The 23,387-nt window shown below is 45.3% G+C and overlaps 1 protein-coding gene across 3 annotated transcripts in view; it reads left to right on the plus strand.

Annotated features, from left to right (window-relative positions):
- SLC16A2 (solute carrier family 16 member 2) overlaps nucleotides 1–21,122 on the plus strand; it is a 100,362-nt gene extending 79,240 nt beyond the window's left edge. Inside the window, exons 2-6 of one of the 3 annotated variants that reach the window (XM_077989443.1) lie at nucleotides 7,564–7,708; nucleotides 11,267–11,717; nucleotides 12,657–12,800; nucleotides 16,440–16,705; nucleotides 18,463–21,122. In XM_077989443.1, the coding sequence (XP_077845569.1) occupies nucleotides 7,564–7,708; nucleotides 11,267–11,717; nucleotides 12,657–12,800; nucleotides 16,440–16,697 (998 nt within the window). In that variant the 3' untranslated portion in view covers nucleotides 16,698–16,705; nucleotides 18,463–21,122. The remainder of the gene's footprint in view (nucleotides 1–7,563; nucleotides 7,709–11,266; nucleotides 11,718–12,656; nucleotides 12,801–16,439; nucleotides 16,706–18,462) is intronic. The other 2 variants (XM_028842413.2, XM_077989444.1) reach the window with 2 other exon arrangements.
- Nucleotides 21,123–23,387: the final 2,265 nt, after the last annotated feature.

A 23,387-nucleotide genomic window follows, 5' to 3' on the forward strand; every position in this document is an offset into this window, starting at 1 on the left:
AAAAGAAACTCCTAGCTTTGAGTCCAAGAATTGTTAGAATTCTAGAAAGCCTCTACCTACTCTTTGCATTTTCCAAAATGGGAAACTGAGTATAAGAAAGGCAAAGGATAACCAATAACACCCAATAACACCTATCTATTATCAATATGGTTATAATTGTCATCATAATTGTTATCATGACTATTAGTTCTTCTTTTTTAATATGGTCATTGCTTGATTATTTTTCTCTTACTAAAATTTTTTGATAACCTATCCCACTAACAGTCCCTTAAGTCACTTCTCTTATATAATGCTATTCTTCTTCAGTCACAATCTAGTTATTAGATTACCTTTCTCTCCCTTTATAGAAAATTTTCTCTCACTTGGAGTTTCTGACCTCTCTGAAAATCTTTAAATAAAAAATTTCATTCTGGCCTTGAACCATGAGGTTCATAAATTTTATTACCCTACTTTTAAAAAAAATGTGTTCCCTACTCTACTGTGAGATCCTTGAAGTCAAATACCATATGTCACTCATTTAACATCTTGAATGCCTATGGGATAGACATGTATCTGGGCCAGAGAGAATGTTAAATAACTGTTGAATAAATTAATATAACATATGAATTACTTCATTTTTAAATATATACATTTAGTATTAAAAACTATATTAAGGCACTTTTCTCTATAATTCCAATGAAGTACAGCTAAAAATGGTGGACTTTATATCTAAAACAAATGTAACAAGATTGAAAAGTGGAGAGAAGAAGGCAGATGGGCTAGGAAACTTGGGATCTAAGGAAAAAACATAACAGAAAACCTGAGTTTTCTTTTTGCTTCACATATCTTAGACCTGGAGCTGAAGAAGCCAGCAACTAAGAAATGCCAATGGAAGCAGACAAAAAAAAAAAAAGTTTGATTTGTCTAGCCAAAAGACAGGAAAAGGGGCAGCCTAGCAAAACAAAAAACCTTTAAACAATAACCCCTCTACTCCAGCCAAACACCATGGGGAAAAATGCACCCCACTTGCCCTTTGCCAACAAAGGCCTACTGGGGAGCCAAGACTTCTATGCTCACCCAGCTGTAACGAGGTGCTCCAACCTTCCCCCCTCCCATGCTGAGGTGGTGTCAGAGAAAACTTAGTAGGGAGCCAGGAATTTCTTCCCCTCTCAGCAGTAACAAGGCCTACCCCTCCCCCATGGTGTCAGTAGAGACCACATAGGGAGCCTGGACTTTCACCCTTGCAGAGTATAACCTCCAACCACCTCTCCCACTCCCGGCAAGGTGCCAAGGTGGTGTCAGTGAAAGCCAAGTAGGAAACTGGGACTTTCACCATCACTCACTGAGGTAAGACCACATGGGAAACAGTAACAAGGAACTCCTACTCCTCCCAACCAAGAAGATATCAAAAGAAGCCTAGTAGGGATCTTGAATACCCACCCCTGCTCAGCAATAACAAGGTACCCTTCCTTCTCAGAGTGTCAATAGAAGCTAAGCATGGAACCTGGACTTCCAACCCCATCTGGTAGTAACGAAGTGGTCCCTCAATGGCACAGTATCAGAAGAGGCCTGCTAAAACACAAGATTTAAATAAGATCCAGAGTCTCATATCTAAAATTCCCAGAATACAATAGAAAATCATGAATCACACCAAGGACCAGGGAAATCTTGACTTCAACAAGAAAAGACTATCAACTGACACTAACATGAAGATGACACAGAAATTGAATTATTTGGCAAGGATTTTAAAGCAGCTATCAAAAAATGTTTTAACATATCATTACAAGCATACTTGGAACAAATAAAAAAATATTAAGTCTCAGCAGATAAATAGAAGATATAAAGATGAAATAAATGGAAAATTTTGGAGCTGAAAAATATAGAACCAAAAATAAAATAAGCCCACTGGATGGGCCCCACAGCAGACGAGAGAAGACAGAAGAGGAATCAGTGAACTTGAAGGCAGAACAATAAATAATTATCCAATCTGAACCACAGAGAGAAAATAGATTGAAACAAATGGAAAGAGCCTCAGATGCCTGTGAGGTTATAACAAAATATTTAACATTTCTGTCATCAGAGGAGTCCCAGAAGAGGAAGAAGGCAGGGCTGAAAAGGTACTTGAAGAAATAATTGCTGAAAACTTCCCAAATCTGGTAAAAACATAAGACTGTAGATTTAAGAAACTGAGCAAATCCCAAAGAGAATAAACTCAAAGAACTCTATGACACATCATAGTCAAACTTTCAAAAACTAAACACACACACATGCACATGCATGCACACACACACACACACATCTTGAAAACAGTAAGAGAGAAATGACACCTTAACTCTAGGGGAAAAACAATTAAAATGACAGAAGATTTCTCATCAGAAACCATGGAAGGCAAAGTGCTGAAATAAAAACTCTCTTAGCTCAGAACTGTATATCCAGTGAAAATGTCCTTCAGGAATGAATGAGGAAATCAATACATTCTCAAATGAAGGAAAACTAAGAGAATTTGTCACAACAGACCTACCCTAAAAGAATAGTAAAGGAAATTATTTAACCAGAAAAGAAACAATAGAAGAAGGAATCTTGGAACATCAGAAAGAAAGAACAGTGGAAAAAGTAAAATTATAAGTAAATACAACAGATATTATAATTGATTTATTATAATAAAATAGATTTCTTCTCCTTTTGCATTGTTTTCTTTTTCTTTCTGTCACCCAGGCTGGAGTGCAGTGGCACAACCATGGCTCACTGCAGCAGCCTCAACTTCCTGGGCTCAGGTGATCCTCCCACCTCAGCCTCCTGAGTAGCTGGGACTACAGGTGTGCACCACATGCCCAGCTAATTTTTTGTAGAGATGGAGTTTTGCCATGTTACCCACGCTGGTCTCAAACTCCTAGACTCAAGTGATCTGCCCACCTTGGCCTCCCAAAGTGCTGAGATTACAGGCATGAGCCATTGTGCCTGGCCCCTTTTGTGTTTTCTAAATTAGGTTTAACAGTTGAAGAAAAATTATAATAATGCCTAATGTGATTATTAATAGATGTAGAGGAAATATTTAAGACAATTTTATTATAAATGGGGGAGGGTGAGGAGACATAAGGGAGGTTAGGTTTCTACACTCCTCTCAAACTAGTAAAATGTTGACACCAATAACGGATACATATGATGTGATACCATTATATACATATAATGTGATTTATTTGAGTACATTTTTCAGTGGCCACTAAAAAAGGTATACACTTAAAAGCACAATAAAGAAAGTGGAATTCTAAAAACTTTTAAAGTAACCCACAGGCAGGCAGGATAAAAGAAAACAGAGAAAGTAAAAACAGAAAACAAACAGTAAACAAAGATAAAATTGCCCTAATGTATCAATGAGTACAACAAATGTAAATGATCTATACGTATCAGTTCAAAGACAGAGATTGGCAGAGTGGATAGAAAAAAAAAATCGTGACACAGCTATATGTTGTCTACAAGAAACTCACTTCAAATATGTATTTCCAGGGAATTATGCTGGCTAAAAAAAAGAAAGTCAATTTCAAAAGGCTACACATTGTATGATTCCATTTATATAACTTTCTTCAAATTCATGATTGCTAGGAGTTATGGGTGGTGGGGAAGTGGGCTGAGTGTGACTGTAACACAAAGGAGATCTTTGTGGTGATGAAATAGTTCTGTATCTTTATTACAATGGTGGTTTCAGGAATCTACCCATGATTAAATGATATAGAACTATATGCACATATTGTGCCACTCCCAATTTTCTGGTTTTGATATCATACTATAGTTATATAAAGGGAAAGTCGGTGAAGAGTTCAAGGTACCGCTCTGGACTATCTTGGCTATTTCCTGTGAATCTATAATTATTTCACAACTTAAAATGTTTTTTTTTTAAATCAAACAGATTAATTTTTAAAAGCTATATCAAACATAATATAAACTTTCTTTGACTGTACAAAAAATTCCTTATAAGAATAATCATCAGTTTTCATTATATCATAGACATTCAGAAGGGCCAAGTAATAGTGAGTTCTAGTTATAAAATGTCAGTAAAATGATTTGCTAAATTTAATTATTTTTTTCTCTTTGACAATACAACTGAGCTACTTTTTTACTCTGGCCGGAATAAAGATACATATATCATAAATGAGATCTTGCACTGGCACTTTCTGCTTTCCTGCCTTCTCCCTGCCTTTAAAAATAACATCAGATTTATTGAGATATAATTACATATGGTAATATTCACCCTTTGTATATGCTCAGTTCTGTGAATTTTGACAAAAGAATACCACCACCATAATCAAGATATATAACATATAAAGCTTAGGAAAGAGAGACTCAAGATGAAACTTGATAACATTTTCATTACCCCCAAAAAGTTTCTTCTGGCCCTTCTGTAGTTAATTGTCTCCCTCATCCCTCTTCCTGGCACCTACTGATTTGTTTTTCTGTCCCCATAATTTTGTCTTTTCCAGAATTTCCTGTAAGTGGAAGGAATAATTTGAGTCGTTTACTTAGCATAACGCCTTTGAGATTGTTCAAGTTTCAGTAGTTCATTCCTGTCTATTGCTGTGTTGTATTCCATTGTATTAATGTGTATTCATTTGTTTATCCATTCACCAGTTGAAGTACATTTGGGTTGTTTCCAGATTTGGGCAATTATGAAAACAAGCTAGTGTAACCATCTAGGTACAGGTTTTCGTGTGAACATAAGTTTTCATTCATCTTGAGCTAATATCTGGCAGTGGGTTTTCAGGATCATGGTAAATGTATGCCTAACTTCACAGGAAGCTGCCAACCTGTTTTCCAAAGTGAGTACTGTTTTGCATTGCCACCAGCAGCGTATTACATTTCCAGTACCTCCATATCCTCCCCAGTACTAGGTATTATCATTTTTTAAAAGCCTTTCTTTGCTGGGCACCATGGCTTATGCCTATAATCCCAGCATTTTTGGAGACTGAGGCAGGTGGATCACTTGAGGCCAGGAGTTTGAGACCAGCTTGGCCATCATGGTGAAACCTCGTCTCTACTAAAAATACAAAAAATTAGTTAGGCATGGTGGCGTGAGTCTGTAATTCCAGCTACCCAGGAGGCTGAGGCACGAGAATTGCTTGAACCTGGGAGGCAGAGGTGGCAGTGAACCAAGATTGTGCCTCTGCACTTCAGCCTGGAGACAGAATTTTACTCTGTCTCAAAAAAAAAAAAAAAAAAAAAAAAAGAAAAAGAAAAGAAAAAACCCTTTCTTGGTAAGGGCTGTCTCATTGTGGTTTTAATATGTGTTTCTCAACTGATTAGTGATGTTGAGCATCTTTTTATATGCTTAATTACTATTCATATCATAAATGTATGTGCACATGTGTAATTGTGTAATCTCTGTTCTTTTGCCCATATTTTAAGTTAGATTGTTTGCTTTATTATTGAGTTGTGAGACTCAACTCACTCTTGTATGGTGGATACCAGCCTATTGTCAGATTTTGTGTGCTGCAAAATTTTTCCGTCTGTGGCTTGCCTTTTCATTTTCATAACTATTTTTGAAAAGCAGAAGTTTTCAATTTTGATCAAGTCTAATATATCAAATATTTTCTTTTATGGATCATACTTTTTGTGAATATCTACAAAATCTTTGCCTAACCAAAGGCCAGGAAGATTTTTTTCCTATATGTTCTTCTAGAAGTTTTATAGTTTTAAGTTTTACATTAAGTCTATGATCCATTTTGCATTGATTTTTAAACATGATGTGATTATTGATATTTATAAAGTTCTCTTATACATATAATTATATTTGATTTTTTTTTTCTTGAGACAGAGTCTCACTCTATCACCCAGGCTGGAGTGCAGTGGCGTGATCTCGGCTCACTGCAAGCTCCGCTTCCTGGGTTCAGGCGATTCTCCTGCCTCAGCCTCCTGAGTAGCTGGAACTACAGGCACCCGCCACCACACCCAGCTAATTTTTTATATTTTGAGTAGAGATGGGGTTTCACTGTGTTAGCCAGGATGGTCTTGATCTCCTGACCTCGTGATCCGCCCGCCCTGGCCTCCCAAAGTTCTGGGATTACAGGCGTGAGCCACCGCACCCGGCCCTGATCTTCATCAGATCACGAGGTCAGAATATTGAGACCATCCTGGCCAACACGGTGAAACCCTGTCTCTACTAAAAATACAAAAAAAAAAAATTAGCCGGGGGTGGTGGCGGGCGCCTGTAGCCCCAGCTACTCAGGAAGCTGAGGCAGGAGAATGGCAAGAACCCAGGAGGCGGACCTTGCAGTGAGCAGAGATTGGGCCACTGCACTCCAGCCTGGGCAACAAAGCGAGACAACGTCTCAAAAAAAGAAAAAAAGAAAAAGAAATGTTTGAGGCAGGTGCAAGCAGAAATTTTAATCTCCATTTCAGATGAGAAAACTGAGGATTAGAGAAATGCTGTGTGACTTCTCAAGATCTCACAGCTGATAGGAGATGAAATGGCAAGGTAAGAGGTAAAATTGTGATAAAAAGTTAAGGTCTCCTGCTGTCCCAGGCTAGTACTTTTGAAGCCAGGCAGAGAGGGCTCAGGGTAGGGCTCCAACAAAGTAAAGATTCCCAATGGGAAGCTGAGCAACCTATTTGGCACTGAGGTAAGAGACACAGCCAGTTGACTAGCCCCAGACTGACTTCCTTTGGCCCACTGGGGCTCCACAATTGGAGACAGCCAGAAGTTGGCCCAGTGCCTAGCTCATGTGTCACTCAATGAATGCTCTTTGAGGATGATGATGAAGAGTTGGAAGTGTTCAAAGGAGAGTTCTGAAATTAATTTCCGAGTTAGAAATTAAAGCTAAGAGGAAAAGTTAAGGGAACTAAGATTATTTGGCGGAGAAAAGAGGCTCAAGATGACACTTGATAACAGCCTTCAGACAAAAAAAAAAAAAAAAAAAGCTTGAACTTTCCTTCTGAGGGCTGAGCAAAGGGAAACGGACTGGAAGAATCTAAGTAAAAGGGCAAGTTCCTTTCTCCTTAGTGAGGATTGTTATAGACACTTAAGAGCCTTTAGAAACAGGATAACATCTTCTTGAGTTTGAAGTCAGGAATTTGCCAAACATGGGCTCTGATGACGGATTTCAGCTTGAGGGTTACATGACTCTCTTGCACAGTGGCCTTAGAAATCTTTAGGTGGCCCATGAACCTGCCTTGTATCCTAGTACAATTCCAGGAGGCTTTTGTCTGTGGCCTTCTCTGCTCCTTAGTCTTATCATCTTCACAGGGTTGTTCTAATGTGGGAGACAAGCCTGACCTTAGCTCCTGAAAGCTTAACCCCAATGTTTTTTGCCCGTGAAGCCAAGTGGCTTAGAACCTAAGGCTATAGATTTGGCTTAGCATCCCCGGAAAGGCCTGAAATATCGACTAGTCCAAATCTTACCCCAGTGATAGAATCCCCTGTTTCGTATCTAGTCTCTTCTTGCAAAACTCTCTGATCATTGGGGACTAGCAAGCTGGCAATGCAGACCAATGCAATGCCCCCTGTGAAAGGCCAGAGAAGAAGAGCTGAGATACCAGCAGTACCACTAGGCACTACACTAAGCTAAAGTGTCTTTGTGCTTGTTTTCTCTGCAGCATGGGTAGGAGCCCTCGCGATGGGTATGATCTTCTTCTGTTCTCCCATTGTGAGTATATTCACTGACCGTTTGGGCTGCCGAATCACAGCAACCGCGGGGGCTGCCGTTGCTTTCATTGGCCTCCATACCAGCTCCTTCACCAGGTAAGGCTAGGAGTTGGTGGTTATTTCCCCAAGGCTGAGGGTTGGTTTTTTCTGGGCTTTAGCTAGGGTTACTTTTCTCACTGCAGAATCCCGTGGCCGTGGCCATGTAGGGCCCTAAAAGATCCTGCACCCTGGATTCAGAATCCAGTGAACTCATTTAGGTAGGTTCCCCAGGACACATTGGTAGGAAGTATCCCCAGAGAGGACCCAAGAGTTCCAAAGTGGTAAGAGTACTCTAAGCCTGATAGTTCATAGAGCTGGGCCCAAGTCCAGTTTTGGCCACTGAATGGCAATAGAACAACTGATGAGTACCATTGCTCTCTCTGTGCCTCAATTTCTACATCTGTAACAGGAGGGGATTTGACCATATGGTCTTTTTACGTCTCTTTCAACTCTGCTATTCGATTCCCCTTCAGTGTGCCACACATCTCACGACCTCACTTTCCATCCCAAGGCTGAGCTTCTCAAGTGAGCCCATGTGAACACCTAGCACAGGATTCCCAAAGGAATCTTATGCTGAAAAAGAGGTCAACTGAGCCCAAGGATGTTTAGCATTTCTGACTCTTTTCCAGATAGCTCAGGCTGCTGACATATGGATGATTTGGGACAGAAAATGATTTACATCATGGGCATCAGAAGGATGATTAGCAATATCCCTCACTGAGATACAAACCCAGAACCCAGCTACCCAGCTAGGCCTGGGCTAAATGGAAACCCTAGTCCCACTGGTTCCACTGGCAGAACTTGGCAGTGTCAGGTGAGAAGCAGGCTCTAGGTTCATTTTCTGCTTTCTTTTCTGCCAGCCTGAAGAAGAATGTGTGTAGGGTAAGGGAAAATAAATACCCTATACCACAGCCTGAGGAATACGGAATTCCTAAAGAACTCTGTTGACTTTCTGCTAAAGACACTTTGGAAGTTATGGCACCTCCTACTTCCAATCTGCTTGGGCCATTGTAGGGGAATGCCAGCCTGGAAACATGGAAATGAGAAATGGCCATGGTGACATGTCTAGGATGAGGTCAGAGCTAACTTGTCAGAGATGTGCTTTCTGAGCTGAGTTACCCAGAAAAGCACCATGGCTCTCTAGGCCTAAGGTTCCACTCACAGTAGAGAATGATAATTGTGTTTTGCCTTAACTGGGCCCTGTGAGGTAAGCCAACTTTCTTTATGACTTGAGCATTTCCAGCTGCCCAGCCTACCCTCCAGCAGAGCTTGGATTTGGTCTGCAGTCATTTCTTGGCTTCGTCCCATCCAACTGGGACAGAAAAGGGAAAATCCATGTCCTGCCTGGAAACTACTCAGCACTCCCAGGGCAGCAGCTCCAAACCTTTTCAGAACCCCTCTGGTGGTCAGCCTCATTCACCCCCAGCAAGCTGGTGCCTGGCTCCTTGTGGGGAGGAGCTAGGCTTCAGAAGCAGCTCCAGTCTCAGCACTACACAGCAAAGGTCTGTTTTTTAAGACCAAGCAGAGCAAAGTGTAAACGAATTAGCAACATATGGATCCCATTTCCCTTCCAATCCACATGGGCTCAATTACAGGAGGGGAAGGAGCTCAGATGTGGTGTTTTCTTCTGGCACGCTTCTGTAGGCACATTGGAGTAGGCGTTCTGTTCTCCAGCCCCTAACCTTCTTCTCTACCCGCTTTGTTCTTTCTGTAAGAGGATCTTCAGAGCCAAGAAACTTTCTGGATGGCTTCACATCCAGTGGAAAAATGGTTCTGCTCATGGTTAGAGCTCCAAATCATCCTTCCTGTTGTCTCACTCAGGGCTCTGAGTTCCTCCGAATGACATGGAATGGGGCAGGATGCAGACAGGGCTGGTGGGGCTTTGGAAAACCCAAACAATGGGTCTCCAGTCCTGGGGCCCAGCTAGAAGTAGATCCACCACACAGCACCCTAAACCAAATCCTATGTTTTGCCCCCACTGGCCCCTTCCCTGAAGGTCTAACACAAGGCCCCTTGGATAAGGCCCCCAAGCCAGGCCAATCTCATAGGGTACTTACAATCTAATGGGTACAGGTCCAAAGGAACCCGACAGAAGAGGAGCAGTTGGCTTAGCTATGTGTTCCAAGCAGAGACAACCCTTTCAAAACCAAATCCTTGCTCATGTCCAGTGAATACCAGCAGATGGAAAGCAATAATGATAGCTATCTTAGAATCATAGGTGCTAGCACCACATCTTCTCTGTAGCTTAGGCCCAGTCCTTTAGTATGAGGACTGGGTCTATCTCCAGAGAAGAACCGCCTGACCAAGAAGAGTATTAGGTAATTTAGTGGCCAGATAAGAACTACTGCAAAATATATTGAGGCATCAAAAAGAAAACAAAATTCTTTACTAAGTTGTGCCAATATTATCTGGGGGCATATGGCTGGCCAAGCTGACCTTCCTATTGCCTTTCCCTTTCTGACCCTTTACTTTATGTTTCAGAGGCGTATGGCCACAGCAGGGCCTATGAGTTTTAAGCTAGGACCTGTCTTACTTGGCCAGGCCCACAAATTCTTTGAGGCTCCACTTCCTGTCAAGGAGCCAGGCTACTCTAGGGAACAAATCTAAACCATATCCAGAAACAAAGGCAGGACTCTAAAAGTTAAAGAGACTCCTACCGAATGATCCCCACGGAGATCATCCAGGGCCTAGTGTAAAGGGTCTTGGGATAAGCAGACCTTCGGCAGGGTTGAGGAGAGCGTATGTCTCAGAAGATCATCAGCCATTCTCTGAAATATTAATGGCCTTAGCATGGAGAAAGACACTGAAGAGTCCCATGGAAGGTTTCAATCTTCCAGGATTTTGATTCTTGCAGACCTTTGTTGCTACCTGGGATAAAGCTTTGGCCACCACCAATAGTAAAGTGAGACTATTCTCTCTAAGACAATGACTCCCTGTAGCCCCTCATCCAGCTTTTATATGGGCTAGTTCTGGCTTTCCTTTGAACAGTCCTCTTTGATGGGGTGCTGTGAGTCATGCTAGAGTCACACAGACCTGGATTCAAGTCCAAGTTTTGCTGATTCCCAGTTACGTTACCTTGGGCCAATTATTTTACCTCTCTGAGCCTCTGCTTCCCCATCTGCAACACAGGGATCAGAAGGCCCTCTTCTTTGTCTGCTCTGAGGGTCAGTGGCAAGTGGGGCTGTGGGTTAAGGGTGGAGGAATGAGGCCAGGCGCGGTGGCTCAAGCCTGTAATCCCAGCACTTTGGGAGGCCGAGACGGGCGGATCACGAGGTCAGGAGATCGAGACCATCCTGGCTAACACAGTGAAACCCCGTCTCTACTAAAAAAATACAAAAAAAAAACTAGCTGGGCGATGTGGCGGGCGCCTGTAGTCCCAGCTACTTGGGAGGCTGAGGCAGGAGAATGGCGTAAACCCGGGAGGCGGAGCTTGCAGTGAGCTGAGATCCGGCCACTGCACTCCAGCCTGGGCGACAGAACGAGACTCCGTCTCAAAAAAAAAAAAAAAAAAAAAAAAAAAAGGTGGAGGAATGGAAGTCTCAGGAAGCTGACAGGGGAGGGCAGGTAGATTGCTGGTCAGGCTGCTGAGGACAGCTCTTGGTGTTTCTCCCACAGCTCCCTAAGCCTGCGCTACTTCACCTACGGGATTCTCTTTGGTTGTGGCTGTTCCTTCGCCTTTCAGCCATCCCTCGTCATCCTGGGCCACTACTTTCAACGCCGCCTGGGTCTGGCCAATGGTGTGGTGTCTGCTGGGAGTAGCATTTTCTCCATGTCCTTCCCCTTCCTCATCAGAATGCTGGGGGATAAGATCAAGCTGGCCCAAACCTTCCAGGTGCTGAGTACCTTCATGTTTGTTCTTATGCTGCTTTCACTCACCTACCGGCCCCTCCTGCCCAGCTCCCAGGACACCCCAAGCAAGAGAGGTGTCCGCACCCTGCACCAGCGCTTTCTGGCTCAGCTCAGGAAGTACTTCAACATGCGAGTGTTCCGCCAACGCACTTACCGCATCTGGGCCTTCGGGATTGCTGCTGCTGCCCTTGGCTACTTTGTTCCCTATGTACACCTGGTGAGGAATACCAGGGTGGGCCCACCCCACCTGGCCCCAAGAAGCTACCCTCAACCTGCCTAGATTCCAGAGGGTGGGGGTGGGAGACATTGAAAGGGCAGAGCTGGGACCTTTGGGAAAAGAAACAAAATATTGGTTGGAGAGATCTAGAGAGGGAAAAAGAGAGGCTGAGGGAAGACCTTAGTGGAAAATGGGGGCAATTCCACAGGGGGAAGCCCATGGACCATGGCTTCTCCCACAGTAAAAATTTAGATAGATTTTGAGGAGATACGCATTGCCAGGATGCAGGAGACCGGCCTGGGTGACCCAAGACAGGATTCTGTGGAATGCTGGTCTTTGTGGTCAAATGATTTTGTTTAGGAAGTAACATATACTGGATCTCTCTAACTTCATAATGTGTAGTAATCCCTTAAAGGGACTAAAAAAAATTTGTAGGAAAGAAACCCATTCAGCTTTGTTTAACTAACCATCCACCAAACTTATGCAGCTACAGAACTGTTGGTTGTAGTCCAGCTGTTATCCTCCACAGGCTTCATGTTTCTTAAAACAGACTTTGGAAGAGTTGCCTGGAAGTTGGTGGATTCTTCTCCCTTGGTGATTTGATGTTGCCTTAGGCTGTCAGTTTGGGGTAAGGGAATGGGGAGATAGTAGAGAAACCCTTGGATTTTCTCAATCATTTAGGCTATTTTCTGTCCTGCTGGGGCTTAGAAGGGGCGTGGATGTACCCACCCTCCTCAGCTGTTGCTCAGAAGTCCAGAATCCAGAGAACCAAGGGATAAGCAGCCAGAGAGCTTGTCATGGAGGTAGGGCTACAGGAGAGCGGGTTTCTGTCCTGCTTCAGGAAAGTAACCAGTAGAGGATTCTGGATACACCTACAGTTAACCAGTCAGCTCCTCTTTCTCCTCCTGTTTCTGGGGGTCCTTGTGCTATGCTTTTCAGATGAAGTACGTGGAAGAGGAGTTCTCAGAAATCAAGGAGACCTGGGTGCTCTTGGTGTGTATTGGGGCTACCTCAGGCCTTGGGCGTCTTGTGTCAGGCCACATCAGTGACTCCATCCCTGGACTTAAGAAGATCTACTTGCAGGTGAGTGTGACCACCTGTCCACTGTGAGGAGAAACAGCCTGCCACAAATGCAAGGTTATCCACAGCCTTTGGTATAGAATGGTAGCTTGTTGTGTAGCATGGGAAAGTCAATCAAATTTCACCTGCTTTTAAACAAAGAAAATCATCCTCGTTCTGCCTCTTTTACCAAGATTGAGTGAGGATTCTGTGAGAGCAGTGTATACGGAACCTATTAGAACACATGTAAAGGAAGATTTTATTAATAATGGCTCTCCATGCTCCAAGGCTATTTTCTGTGTGAACTAGGCTCTGGTCCGGTCTGAATACAGGCCACTGTTCAGGCTGTCAGTCTTTGTCTACCTGGCAGCAGTATTGCCTTTCTTACCTGACTTATGATCCTGCAGGTGGGTTTATGAAGACGTACCCAAGTGCAGAACCCTGTGAAGGGGCAAAGATAGCCCCCAAAATCAAGTAGTCACAAATAATCTATCAGGAAGGTGATTGAGTTCTGACTCATTTATCTCCTGGGAAAGCCCTAAAAGCACTTGCAAGGGGTCCTGGCTACACTCACAGTGGTGATTTCTCTGTCTATGATAGCCCCAAGTGCTCTCCTAAGTACCCTCAAATATCTTGGATGAAAATATGATTAACTTTTCCTTAACTTTTTTGCTGTTAGATTGCAAGAGTTGGTAAATCTGCTTTGTCAGAGGCAGGGTTGCTTTTAAGGTCCATCCAATCCAACCTCATTACAATGGTGGAGAAACAGAGGGAAAGGCTCACGCAGACAGTAGTAGGAGAGCTGAACTCCTATGCAACACACTTCTTTTTTTTTTGTTGTTTTTTTTTTTGTTTTTTTTTTTTTTTGAGACGGAGTCTCGCGCTGTCACCCAGGCTGGAGTGCAGTGGCCGGATCTCAGCTCACTGCAAGCTCCGCCTCCCGGGTTCACGCCATTCTCCTGCCTCAGCCTCCCGAGTAGCTGGGACTACAGGCGTCCGCCACCTCGGCCGGCTAGTTTTTTTGTATTTTTTAGTAGAGACGGGGTTTCACCGTGTTAACCAGGATGGTCTCGATCTCCTGACCTCGTGATCCGCCCGTCTCGGCCTCCCAAAGTGCTGGGATTACAGGCTTTAGCCACCGCGCCCGGCCGCAACACACTTCTTATATTCTACCTTGCCCTAAGTGATGGCACAGCCAAGTCTCAGAGATAAGTGACTTGACTAAGTCAAACCAAGAGATAATCTTGTGATTGAGATAAACCAATTGAAATTTTGAATTCCTGTGCAAATATCAGCAAGTGCTTTATCTGGGTAGCTATTTGCATAGTAGTATGTGTGGCTTTCCCAGCCTCACCCACATGACACCCCTGTGAGTCTTCCCTGCCAGTATTAGCAGCTCCAAGATGCCAAAGAGTTCTGGAAATCAGGGTAATCTGGCATTGGGCCAGGGCTTTATCTTGAGAAGAGACAGCAGCCCTTGCCTAGTCATATAACTCATGTGATTCTTATCACAGTCCCTAGGAGAAAGGTAGAGCCTCAGCAGCTTTTGCTTTCTGTTACACAGTTGGAGTTCCAAGGGACAGGGAGGCATTAGCCAGTTAGAGGCCAAGATAGGCTTAGGACCCAGTGCCTCTGCTGACCACCCACCCACTGCTCCTGCCCCTTTTCCTTACTCTTACTTCACTGAGTTTTACCACTTACAATAATATAAAATAATCTTAGAACATTATAGCTGAAACGTATCTTCATCAACTAGTAGTTCAACTTCCTCATTTTACAAATTCAGTGTCTTGGGCCAAGAGCACAAGACAATGGATGAACTTCTTTCTCTTGAGTTTGTTAAGATACTCCATCACAGGAATTTGCCTCCCTCTCTCCCTGCATGTAATGCAGGAGTACAGGCCTGGGGGAGGAAAGGAGTGTACACACCTTCAGGTTCTGAAGAGCTATCTACTAGACTCTGTGGCTCCTACGGTTGGTAAAGACAGGCACATGTCTCTGGCATCAAGCCCCTGGACAGTCTGCTGGAAAGGAAATAGTGACAGGCTGCAGGACAGCCTCACTTTGTGCCAGTTCTTGAGGCCTGTTTCTCACGTCCAAGAGGGATTTTAAATTTCTGAATCTTGAGGCCTGTTTCTCACGTCCAAGAGGGATTTCAAATTTCTGAACCTTGGCAAAGCCTCATGGAGGATGTTTAACAGACAGCTAGATACAATAGGTAATACTTAGACCTGATTAAAATCAGTTAATAGGGTTCTTTGTGTTATATAATGGTATTAACTTTCAATTTCCATAATGGGCTTTATTGATAGGTGTGTCTGGTTTTATCTTATTGTTGTGTGTGAATCTCTTAAAGGAGAAGCTCAGGTACTGGGGTTCTTATTCCTAGCTTCTGCCTAGCTACCTCAAAACTGCCTGGGCAAAGTTCAAAGTCTCCCAACAAAAAGATGTCCTCAGATGGCATTATCCTCTCCAAAAACCAACTGATCAACCTAACAAACCCACTGCCAGCAACAACATAGAAAATCTTTAGGGCACCAAATAGCCATGTCCCCCACTCCTTCCGTATGTTCTTGGCTAAGTTGGCTTGCTGGTGTGAACTATTGGAAAATCCTTGGGCCTATTAAGGCCTTGATAAAGAGATCAGATCTTAGCCCTGACCCTGGGATGACCTGGCTCTGACCTAGCTCTACTGGCTGCAGGGGGTTGGCAGCAGCGGGATGGGGGCGGGGTTCTTTTCTCTGCCTGCAGCCCAGGTCTTCAGTCTAGCTGGCCAACACAGGTTGCAAATGAAGACCAGCTGTGTTTGCAGTGGCCCTTTTCTCTGTGGAGAAGGAAAAAAAAAAAAACCTCTGGAAAGGCAGTTTTTTCATTTTGGAGTCATTTTGCTTAGCCCAAAGAAAGCCCAGTGGCTAGTCAGTGTTCCTGGGCTGGCTTCATTCTCCCTAGACACACACCTTCCCAGTGGCTTGGTTCTCGTAAAAGGTTCCTTTTTTGCCTTCTCAGGGTGTCCAGTTGCCCAGAGGCCCCCAGAGCCATGTGTCTGAGATGTCTGAGCTAGGCAGTGCAGTCCATGTCCTAAAGCATAGGAACCTGGGTGAACGTCCCAATAGTTTCCTTTATGCCAAGCTATTTTATAAAATCAGCCCCCACAAAAATGGGCACTGGCTCCTTCCCCATTTCAAGAAGCTGTGCCTTCCACTTACAACCCCATCTGATCATCATGCAAGCCATCCTCATGCCCTCCCTTCCCTCTTTCCATACTTTACTTGGATCTGAGAACACCAGTATGGCCTGATCCCAGACCCTGATCCCTGGGTAAGCCAAATACAGGCTCAGAAAGCAGAAACAACAATTCCTTTTATCTTAGGGTCTAGTGCAAAGACAAACTTCTTGAGGCCAGGGGCCAAGTATCCCCCAACTTTTTTTTTTTTTTAATCCCGACAGAATCACAGTTAAGTAGGGCCTTTCTTGGACTTTGAATCCCTCAGTGCAAGACTTAGAAAGGGCCTAACTATTCAGTCCAACTGCTCTCTCTGTTGACACCCTCTCCTTCCCATCACCCCATTGTATAGATGGAGGAAATGAAGACTTGAGAAAGGAGATGTGATGCTATGTGGTCTTGGCTGGCCAGCACGTGACCTCAGGCCCTTGTTTCTCCAGGTCCTTTCCTTCCTGCTCCTGGGCCTGATGTCCATGATGATTCCCCTGTGCCGGGACTTCGGGGGCCTTATCGTCGTCTGTCTTTTCCTGGGCCTTTGCGATGGCTTCTTCATCACCATAATGGCCCCCATTGCATTTGAGCTGGTGGGCCCAATGCAGGCCTCACAGGCCATTGGCTACCTCCTGGGCATGATGGCCCTGCCAATGATTGCTGGGCCCCCCATTGCAGGTGAGACTGATATTCCAGGGAGGGCATGAATTAGGGAGTCCTGTTTTCCCTGGATACTGGCTCTCCTGAGCACCTCTTCAGGCCCCTTTTCCTCTTATCCTCTATTTAAACAGCTTTGTCAGAGTGCATGAAACCCCTTATCACTACTGGTGGAAGAGATTAAACACATGCACGGATCCATTCTGAGGGATGAATTTTCCATGGCGGTATATCTGTTTCAATAGGGTTTTATCTCAGACAGCATGGATCCTTCCAGGGGGGTGGAGAGAAAAATGAGTTTGGCCTTCCGACGATTCCACTGATCTAGTATCCTCTCACTCTCTCCACAGGCATGTGATTATTTGCAAGGTTGGGTAGGAAAAGAAGAGAAAGCAATCTCTGGTTTTATTAAAACCTAGGGACATCCTCCTCCTCCTCTGCTGGCTTCTGAACTGAGCCTATAGAAGATATTTGATTAAAGTAACACACCAGAATTAAGCCAGTGAGGCTCACCTTCAGCAGGAAGTGTTGACTTGCCATCTTTCAGCACTCCTGGTTTCTCCCTTCATTTTCCCAGAAGGGCACTGTTGGTATCCCAGGGAACAGGGAACAGAAAACCAATGACAAGGGAACTCCATTTCTTTTCCTTTTTTTTTTTTTTTTTGAGACAGAGTCTTGCTCTGTCACCAGGCTGGAGTGCAGTGGTGCGATCTCAGCTATCTCAGCTCATTGCAACCTCCGCCTCCCAGATTCAAGCGATTCTCCTGCCTCAGTCTCCCAAGTAGCTGGGAGTACAGGTGCGTGCCACCACGCCCAGCTAATTTTTTGTATTTTTAGTAGAGACGGGGTTTCACTGTGTTAGCCAGGATGGTCTCGATCTCCTGACCTCGTGATCCACCCACCTTGGCCTCCCAAAGTGCTGGGATTACAGGTGTGAGCCACTGTGCCTGGCAACTCTGTTTCTTTTCTATAGGATTTATTGCAAACATTGATTCATGCATTAGCTTCTCCTAGGCTGGTGAGGTGGGTTAATTCAACAAATATTCTTTGAACACAAATTATGTACAAGGTGATATGAGGGCACTGTGTGACAGTGGCAAAAGCTTTCACTCAGGCTCCCGGGCAACAGCCACACTACCCATTGGGGGAAGGGGGCCTCTACTCACCTCCTGATCCAAACAGTGCCCCAGAATCCACATTTCTTTCCAATTTGCTTAACTCCTGAGTAAGCAAAAGGCCAAGGGCCTTTTTGCCTTTCCTGAATACTGTTTCTGGGCTCTGAGGTACTATGAGGTACCACACATTAGCTTCTGGAAATGAGTAGGGAAGGCCTTGCATCTCATGTCAAACATATCCTTGGTTTGGCAGCTTGGAGAAAACCAGAGGGGATAACCATATATGTAACTGAAAGGAACACATATAGCCTCTTGCTAGGACAAATGGAACTTCAGAGAAGGGTCACTTCAGAGAAAAGGAAAATAAGAACTCATCTGAAATGTACCACAGGAACCATTTGTTGGGTGGGCGGGGGTACGGGGCTGGGAAATATCACTGTGGACCAAGACAATACTTGGCCATCTTCTGTGGAGTTCTTTTAAACTAGGTTTCCTCCTAACTCTGTAACTAGGTGTGACTAGAACTTAGACTGATGAAAGTCATAAATGGAGAAACTTTAAGAGAAGCTTCATTAGCTCCTTTCATAATGAGCATTCACTCAAGGGCCTGCAGCCCCAGTGCCTTCGGGAGGAGTCACCTGCCCTTGAAGTTGAGGGAGCTCCTGAGTCAAGGCAATACAGGCCAAGATTATCTGGATAGGCACTGTGAGGGCCCCTAGAAGGGGCTGAGAGCACCTTTGGACAGTAGGGCAAAGCTGAGCTTGACTTGTCTCTCTTGACTGTTTCAGGCCTGCTCCGAAACTGTTTTGGGGACTACCATGTGGCCTTCTACTTTGCCGGTGTGCCCCCCATCATCGGGGCTGTAATCCTCTTCTTCGTCCCTCTGATGCATCAAAGGATGTTCAAGAAAGAGCAGAGAGATTCCAGCAAGGATAAGATGTTGGCCCCTGATCCAGACCCCAATGGGGAGCTACTGCCAGGCTCCCCCAATCCTGAGGAACCAATCTAATGCCTTTCTTGCCGTTGTGTGCTCTTTCCCAGCTCTTCCCCTTCATCCCACCCTGCTCAGCATTTACATTTTTGCCACCAGCACACTTGTTCCCAGACCTGCGCACACAGCATTTCAGCCACCTGACAATCTCCTTGGAGCCAAAGCTCCAGATGTTCCAAACTCATTAACTAAATTCTCCCCAGAATGCCTTTAAATTTGACAGGTCTTTTCTCCTCCCAGGATCTGGGAAAGCTTGGGGTCACCCCCTGGCCTTTGGAATCTCTCCATATACTTTCTAAGCCCTGGAGGAGGAGGAGGATGGGACCTCCTGGCCCCAGCTTGTTAGTCACCCACTATAATCAACTGCCAAAGGTGCTACCATGTCCCCAGGAGCTTAATAGGGTAGGCCCAAGTCTCTGTTTGCTGAGGAGGTCATTGCCATCCATATTTGGGAGCCACTGGGTGGAGGGGCAGGGAGGTAAAATGAGACAAGTAGCCTTGGTTAGCCTTAGAGTTGCTGATGGCTGTGGCTTCCAAGAACTGGGTACAGGCAGCGCCCTTATCGTTTGATTGGTTAACAGTCTGCTCCCCTCTTCCCTTCCTTCTTTTTTTTTCCTCTACTGACTTCTCTCCATACTCTTTCCCCTCTATTTCTTTGTATGCCTGTCATAGACACATGGGTGCTTGGAGAAAGGAGAGACCTGGAACTTGGGCCAATCAACCTTACCTTGGCCCAGTCCACTCCTAACACTAGCATCAGTCCCAGTCATCTCAGGCTGAGCCATATCTCACTTTTTGGCTCAAGCTATATAATCCCACACTGGAAGGGTAGAATAATATATAGGGAAGAAACCTTAAACACCACAGTGTTCCATGTTCCAGTCACTGATTTTTACAAATTTTACAGACCAAGGCATTAACCTCGATGCCCTCCCAGCTCCCCATTCTTGTATACACATGGCAAAATGTGAAGAAACTCCTTTTATCTCAGCAGGCAGAGGGGGACTGATGACACGAGCTGCCATGGTGGGAGGAGGGGCAGTGGACCAGCCCCATCTCTCAGTTTTCATGACAGGTCTATATTTCCACCTGGGCCAGGCCAGAAAAGGGACTATTTAAGAAAAAAACCCAACTCCCAGCCTGGATCCCAAAAAGGTACAGGCAGCAGTTGCACATAGGGTTGGACAATTTCTTTTGGGAAGGTGAAGCCATCCTAGCCTTTACCACCCAATGTGTCTCCCATGCTGGGCAGGCATCCTACGCCACTTTGCTTAGAGGGCATTAAAGGTGCCATGAAAGGTAGACTCTGAACCACTTTGATCCCTCTGAAGTAGGTGACTGATGCTTCCTTATGCCCAGGCTCTGGCAACAATCTTACTGAAGAACATTCCCAGTGCCCCTGGCTAGGGGCAGAGGGCACTGCCAGGCTGTGTTCAGTTAGCACAGCTCACCTCATTAGGAGCTCAGCCTCTCTCCTCACTCTGCCTCTGTGTCTCTTTTTCCCCTCTCTGAGCCTTTGTCTATTGTGTTCCTGTCACCCACCCTGTCACCATTTTTGCCAAGCATTCCTGGCTGTCACTTGGAGCCAACAGTAACTTGCCACCCTAAGCCAGGGTCATCCCAGGGCCAGGAGGATGAGGTTGTCCTGAGGGGCTCCAAAGAAGACAATAGTTCCCACTCATGATTTTCCGTTACAAACAGGCAGCTGGGGCATGGTTGGCCACCGATGATTTCATTCAAGGCCAAAGTCCTGAGCCCCCTCCGCTGGTCCCAGTCCAGCTCTTATCAACTCCCCAAAGGAAAACTGACTGGTTCTTAGCTCTGTGGGTAGGAAGGGGCCCTAGAAAGGGCCTAGTTCCTATCCTGTCAGTTCTAACAGTAGTGGAACAGGATAATCTGGGCCCTAGGAGCCCTATAACTCCCAGGAGAGACCACTGAAAATTCTGGAGCAACAATGCCCCTGCTTCCATTCCTCCCCGCCTCACTCTCACTGAGTCACCAGAGGGTGATTCTGCAGGACCTCTTTTGTTGCTCAAGGTGCAGATAGCTCTTAAGAATCAGGCAGTCGTCCTCTTCTCTCCAGATGAAGGAAAGACATTCATAGGTCCCAAATCTGCCCATTCAGATGTCACATAACATGGTGGGGTATCAATTTACTTCTTCCACACATGTGGATGTGCACATGTGAGCTTGTGTGCTTTTGGAGAGAATGTTGATTGGCAAAAGCAGCATAGTATTAATATTTAGAGTAGGATGCAGCCTCTGATGCACCACAGTTAAATCTAGAAGGAATAAAATTTCAGAGCTCAAGACATGGGACATTTAAATCCTCAAGGAGTTTGGAACAAAATAAACAGATCTAAAAATTCGGTTTGGGTATGTATGTTGCCTACAAGGGAGAAATAGTCTTAACCTGATTAATAGCAGGAAGTTTGACTTCAGAGCTGAAGTCTCATTTCAAATCAAATTTCTGCCAGATTCTATGCTCTCTGTGAGAGCAGAAATTAGAAAAAGAGCTATATAGGGGTTTGGAGTTGGTCAACAATTTGAGATTGGATTTTTAAGCTCTGAAGTGGAAAAGCGGTTACTTCACAAAATGAAAATGTGCTTACTTGCTGAGATGGACTGGAGGCCCCACCAAGGCCACAGCCTTGCTACAAATGTGCCATACTGAAAACTGGCATTAACAATAATCCTATTCGGTTCTCCTTCCCTCTCCCTTATGTTATTTATGGGGAACCTAAAGGGACTTACATGGCTGGCTGACACAGCCTGGCAGTGACAGAGCCTGGAATTAAGGATGATGCAGGAGACAGGCCTGTAAGAATGACAAAGCTGAGAGTAACCTTAAAGTCTCCCTTGTCCATACTCTGCATTGAATTTAAGTGGAGAGACTGAGGCCTAGAGGTAGAAGAGACTGCAATAGGTTCACACAGTTCATCAGTGACACAACAAGATGAGACTTGAACTCATGTCATTGACTCTTCCAATACAGTTTACACCCCTGGTTTTACAGATGAAGAAACTGGCTCTAGGAGGGATAAATTACTTGCCCACTTCATTCAACAACTGTGTACCAAACCCATTTCCGTAAGTGTGTCAGCAGGACCAGCTCTGAGCAAAAATGAAAGTTTAGCAAAGTTTAACTTTTAGCATACCCCATGTCTTCATGATTACTCTCACCCGCAACTGACACATACTTTTGGTATTCTGTCTCCCAGTCACTCCAGACCTTCATGCAATCTTGGCTTGGAGACCTGGTTTCACCTACTGTCCCTCCACCTCCAGCAACCCAAGAGGTACAAAAAAGTCCATCTCCAAATGGCCACACACTGGGCAGGGCAGGGGCAAAGAGAAGTGACTGGTTTCCTGTTGGAAGAAGGTGGTTTACCACCCAGCTCTTGGCTATTGTTTCTCCTCGGACTCAGTGTAGACACCCTCAGGCTGGTTTCCTCATCTCCTCCCACTGAGGCTAATTACTCTGTCCCATTGCAGGGCCCCAGGCTCTCCCATCTAAGGTCTGCCCCGCCCCCACCCCCCAGCCCCTTCCCCAGCAACTCCAAGGGCCCAGTCTGTGTTTGATCACTCAGGATTATTAGATTTCAAAGCTGTGGAATCCCATAATTTTTATGAGCATATGCTCTCCTCCAGGGCCTTTTCAGGTCTGAAAAGGCAGCCAGCAGCTCCCTGCTACTTCTCCACAGTAGCAGTGCAGGCCAGCTGACAAGGATTACAAATCCCTAGTGTCTCATAGCTGGCGCCTAGATAGGGTGGGTGACAGGTAGAATAAGAGCCCTTGAAGCAAGTTCAGAAATTCTAATAAGCCGAAATGCAGCAGAGACTGCAGAGGCACAAGGAAAGGGATTAGATACCCAACTCCTGCAGGGGTTCAGGAGGCTGTGCTTCAGAGTCCCTTTGATTCCTGCCTTTCAGCTCTCTCTAGCGGTCACCAAGCGCAAAGTTACATGCCTGGCTTTCAAGCCATTGAAGCAGTCTTTTCTAGAGACCTGCTGCGTGTCAGACACTCTGCTAGAATCCGGGAACTTCAGAATGAAAGGAACATAAGTAGAAAAAACAGAAGAACACAAAGAGTTTGTACTACCTAACTTCCAAGATACGCTTTTCTTCTCTGGGCGCCAGTGCCCAGAGAGTACCGACCTTAGCGCCAAAATTCGGTCCTCTCTGAGGCAGAGCAGGAGCCACCACGCCCCCAGTGAAATGGAGGCGGCAGGAATCCCACCCCCAACCCCCCTTCCTCTCCCCACGACTGTCCTCCCGGGGGCGAGAGTCGCCCGGAAGAACTACCCGCGCCTCGGCGTTGGTTTCCTGCTGAGCCCCAGCCGGATAAAATTAGTCGATTGCTCACACTAACAAGTGTCAGAGTTCGCGTCCAGCTGAAGGGGGGGGGACAGCAGCACTGGGCCGGGCCGCACTCCCGCCCCGGCCTGTCAGACCAGCGGACAGACAGCACCTGTCGTGGGACTCCTCGTTCCCTCACTCCTGCCAGAGCCTGTGGCCCCGCCGCAGAGGCCGGGGACTACAGACCGGCGGGACTACACTTGGGAGCATCTTTCCCCAACTCTCGTCCCCGCAGAGACCGCGCCGAGCCCACATGCAAAATATGAATACACTGA

This window comes from Macaca mulatta, chromosome X, assembly GCF_049350105.2.
Source record: "Macaca mulatta isolate MMU2019108-1 chromosome X, T2T-MMU8v2.0, whole genome shotgun sequence".
In the NCBI taxonomy this organism is placed as follows: Eukaryota; Metazoa; Chordata; class Mammalia; order Primates; family Cercopithecidae; genus Macaca; species Macaca mulatta.